The sequence below is a fragment of the Phanerochaete carnosa genome, assembly GCF_000300595.1.
Source record: "Phanerochaete carnosa HHB-10118-sp unplaced genomic scaffold PHACAscaffold_2, whole genome shotgun sequence".
Classification (NCBI taxonomy): Eukaryota; Fungi; Basidiomycota; class Agaricomycetes; order Polyporales; family Phanerochaetaceae; genus Phanerochaete; species Phanerochaete carnosa.
The window spans coordinates 4133271-4137484 of NW_006767629.1; the positions used below are offsets into that span (position 1 = coordinate 4133271).

The following is a 4214-nucleotide window of genomic DNA, read 5'->3' on the forward strand; positions in this document are numbered from 1 at the left end:
GCAACCGCGCGTTCATCGGTCTACCCGCTTGTACGTCTGCTCGTTTTCTCGCGAAGGGCTTTGGTTAATAAAAATCGTGTTTTTATGTCGTCAGGTCGCAGCTCAGAATATTGCGAGACGGCAGAAGGATTTGCGATGAATATCGTCCTAGGGGGAGCCTGGCTGAACTGCTTCCCAGGCTCTCTCAAGCCGTAAGCCTCATGAGCTACATCGCAAACGTGCCCTTACCGCGCAATAGAGTCGCAGCATTCTTGCTCAACATGGCCACTGGGTACCATCGTAGAATGCTTCAGCACCTAGGGCCTGTCGTTGAGGACAGGAAGAGACAACTCGCGAACCATGGCAAAGACTATGCCGAGAAACCGGTTAGTACGATCCTTCCTTACTCGCAGAATATCGCAGCTAAAGCCCTCGCTATTGCGGACAGACATGCTTTCTTGGCTAATAGACAGCGCGCCACGCGATCATCAGCTCTCCACAGAGAACCTGGTCCTGAGAGTGCCCACTGTTAACTTCCTTGCTATTCACACCACGTCGCAAGTAAGTCTTCCAGTAATTAACTGGTGTCAGAAACTGAACGAGACATGCTAGTCTTTCGTTCATGCGTTGTACAATTTGGCTCCGGGATCGGAATACGTTGGCCCACTTCGCGAAGAGGTCCAAGAGTGTCTTTGGAAGGACGTCACCTTGTGGACAGAGGAGGCTTTGAATCATTGCTGGAAACTGGACAGCTTCTTGAAAGAGAGCCAGCGGACAAACGGCTTAGGAGCATGTAAGCAGCGCCGCTAGCGTCACCTGCCGGGACTCGAGCTCACGAACCTTTCTTTCAGTGTGTCTCCCGAGGAAGACCATGAAACCTCACTTCTTCCGCGACGGGACCTGGCTTCCGAAGGGTGCTATTCTTGGGGCATCGCAGACCGCCTCTCATTCGGCTCCCGAAAATATCACAGACGCCAGTACCTTCGACGGCTTTCGGTTCTACCGCGCAAGGGGGCGGGTGGCGCAGAAGGACAAGATAAGGTACACGTCCGAGTACTTCAAAGAGCAACGATCAGAAGACTGGAAGCATGGCTTTACGGGCACGAGCTTGCAATATCTAACGTTCGGTGGAGGGAGACATATCTGGTAGGCGCATTCTCGCTACTTTTCGTAGTGATGGGCTAGGCTGACTCCATAACAGCCCAGGATGCTTCTTCACTACATTGGAGCTGAAGTGCATGGTGGCGTATGTGCTTCTGAATTACGACGTGAGGATGGCCGACACGGGTGCCAGGCCTGCGGACGTCTGGCAAGGGTCTGTGTCTAAGCCGTCGAGAAATGCGAAGGTAGACTTCAGAAAGCGTACATGATAAGTCTTAGTAACTGCCTGGTATGTTCATGGTGCTGTGAATGAACCTTATCTTGTATCTTCGTTCTTATCCTTTGTCACCTTTGTAAATAAATCGAGTACGTGGCCAGAGCACATAGCTTCACTTCATCCTTGCGGCGATAAGCGTTCTTCGGAGTCAGCGTTGAGGAAGAAAGTCAGATGTAGTCTACCGTAAGGAAGTCGGTAACTTACAGGTGACCTGCAGGCAACCGTATGATGTTGACGCGGACGCATACATGTGGCGCGTTCACTCTTCCATGTCGCGAAAACACGTCATACGGGGACAGACGTACTTGTGTCTACATCTATTCTTCGCAGAGCGCCAAGAAATTCACAAATACATGTTTCTTGTCCACAGCAGTAGCTTTAATATTATGGTAGCATCTGAGCAGCACAATTGCGACGGCTTCCGTTTTGCAGCAGTCCATGTACTCACGATACGATCCTTCTCTGCCTGTGTGGGTGCCGCGTTCAAGGGAACATACCTCGCTCATACTTACGCGCTTCGCCGTCTCGTATTTCTCGTTGCTGACCATCCCCTCGCCGGACGGCGATACACTGAGATATTGCAAGAGCTCGTCGCACATTAACAGCTCTCGCGCATACTCTACCGCCTACGCTTCGATCCGCTCAGCCTCTGCGTCGGAGATGCGGACCGAGAACGGCTCGAAATCTGAGATCAAGGCAGCGTGGGCCCCATGAACTTGGGTTCCGGTCTGGTGTTGACTGTGGCGCGAGTACAGCCAGTAAGAGCGGGCATGTGCGAATGTACAATCCATTACAGCGAAGTTTGAATACGAAATAAATATAAAGCGAGCTCAAGCATCTACATAGTCTTCTTCTGTTTCCGCATCCGTTGTAGCCTCTGTAGCGACGGTCGCTGTGGACGTTGATTCTGCGGAACAGTCAGCTCCATAGGATCATTAAAGAGAGAAAACAGCAAGGCATACCACTAATGGGCAGTGGCGGGTGTTGCTTTTCCGCGGCTTGCTCACGCGCGACGGCATCCTTCCAACCCTCCTCGAATAGCTCTGGGTGCTCAATCGGATCTGGTATGGCACTCGCGAGTTTTGCGCGTCCTTTCACGGTGAGCTCATCCTTCCATGCTTGCACAGCCTCTGGAACTTTGCTTGGCACGTACGTGCGCGCAAACATTGCCGCCTCGGGGGCGCGCTGCGTCTTCACGAGCAGATCGACACACGCCGCGGGAGCGCCGAGCTGCAGAAGCGCCGCGAACGCGAGGTTATTTTGGCCTTTCTCCTCCGCATTGCGCGCGAGCTTCTCCAGGCCATCGCGGTCGCCTATCGACAGGAGCAGGAGCATCAGCGAGCCGAGGTCGCCTGCCTTCTCGAAGCTCTCTCGCGCGAGGTCGAAGCGCCATACTGCGAGCGCGCGATCACCAATCGCCTTCCACTTCGTCTCGGCCTCGAGCTCAGGCACGGTTCGTGCAATTTCAACTGCGGCGTCAAGATCGTCCAGCTGTAGAGAGAGGTCGAATTTATGGTCGGGATCGGTCGTGACTTGGAGAGCAAGCTCCTTCAATCCTGATACCAGGCATTAGCACTAGCGAATCTGTCGACAAGTAGCGACTTACCTCGGCCTTCGAGGAAGGTCGCTACCTTCGCCCGCTGCTCTTTCGGAATGCTCGGCAGAATCTCATCTGCTGCATCCATGTCTCCTCGGAGGACAGCAGTCTGGTATTCAACCAGGCTCAGCGACAAGGCATAACTGAAGATATTAACGTCCTTGTCTCCCAGATATACCCGACTGTGGGCAGGGATGTAACCGAGAAGGTATAATGGTCTGGCAGGGTGGCAGGTGAGCTACGAATCAGAATCCTGCCAAGGGCCGGACTCACTGATCGAAAGGCGTAATGGTGTACGACTCGCTACCAACGAAGTAGTTAAGGCGATTTGAGGCCGTGGTATAGATGAAGCAGTCGCCGACCCAGTTGGCGGTCTTGGCACTAAATGTGGGCATCACCTGTTAACCACGTAAAACGCGGAAGGGAAAAATAGACCGACCCTTCTGGTATCTCTGCCACCAGGTCGAATGCCTCTTCGACACCCTCGTCGAGGATCTCCGCGCCCGATTCGAGCTTTGCGTTGTATGCGTCGCGGTCAAACCGCAGGACGTAGTAGGAGTCTTCACCACAGACGGCAACAAGTTCGCCTGTCCCAGACCAGAAGATCTAGATCGGATACGCATCAGACGACGGAGGCGGAAAGGAACCATGGCAGGCTCACGTTCTTGGCGTCGACGTCTATCCTCCGAACGACGTTACCAGTCTCCCAATCCCAGAAGACCACGAAACCTGATCCGCGCGCACCCAGGAGAGCACCGCCGTGCACGCCCTCAAGAGCCCACGAGCCCGCACCTTTCATAGGTGCGGTTGTCCGCTCGCGGAAGTTCTTGTATACGCGCACCTTCGTGCGACCCTCAAGCACAGCGTAAGTGTTCGAGTCGTCGGCCCATGCGAACGAGCTGCCGTTGCCGAACGCCTTGTTGCGCCACGCGAGCGCGGTATACACGATGTATTCGCCATCGCCGACGACGGTCACGAAGCGTCCGTTGGGCGAGTGCGTAATCGACGTCGGGAAGACCTCGGTCGTGCCCAGTTCCTTGATAGCGAGCGGTATCCGGTTCCCATCCGCGATAGCGACGTCCTGTATCGTTTGCAGGTTGCCAGAGAGCACAGCGTTGTTCCGCGTGTAGATCAGCTTGCCAGAGGGGTCCATGCTATACGAGGGTTCTTCGCGGCCGAGCTAAGAGATCTGAGTCCGACAATGCACGGTGTAAAGCAAGGGGCCTACCTTGACCACCACGACACCCTCGTCGTAACCGA

At 54.5% G+C, this 4214-nt stretch overlaps 2 protein-coding genes across 2 annotated transcripts in view; one reads left to right on the forward strand and one right to left on the reverse strand.

Moving 5' to 3' along the window:
- Positions 1–1469, forward strand: part of PHACADRAFT_138482 (uncharacterized protein) — a 3122-nt gene extending 1653 nt beyond the window's left edge. Inside the window, exons 5-10 of the mRNA XM_007392537.1 lie at positions 128–191; positions 239–365; positions 409–540; positions 592–772; positions 831–1125; positions 1181–1469. Coding sequence (XP_007392599.1) covers positions 128–191; positions 239–365; positions 409–540; positions 592–772; positions 831–1125; positions 1181–1349 — 968 coding nt within the window. The 3' untranslated portion in view covers positions 1350–1469. The remainder of the gene's footprint in view (positions 1–127; positions 192–238; positions 366–408; positions 541–591; positions 773–830; positions 1126–1180) is intronic.
- Positions 1470–2069: 600 nt separating this feature from the next.
- On the reverse strand, positions 2070–4107 carry PHACADRAFT_206262 (uncharacterized protein; the record flags this gene model as incomplete). The annotated part of the gene is made up of 6 exons (XM_007392538.1): positions 2070–2264; positions 2320–2913; positions 2964–3172; positions 3228–3335; positions 3394–3560; positions 3616–4107. 6 exons carry the CDS (start codon positions 4105–4107, stop codon positions 2188–2190), a joined length of 1647 nt encoding a protein of 548 aa, XP_007392600.1. The 3' UTR covers positions 2070–2187.
- Positions 4108–4214: the final 107 nt, after the last annotated feature.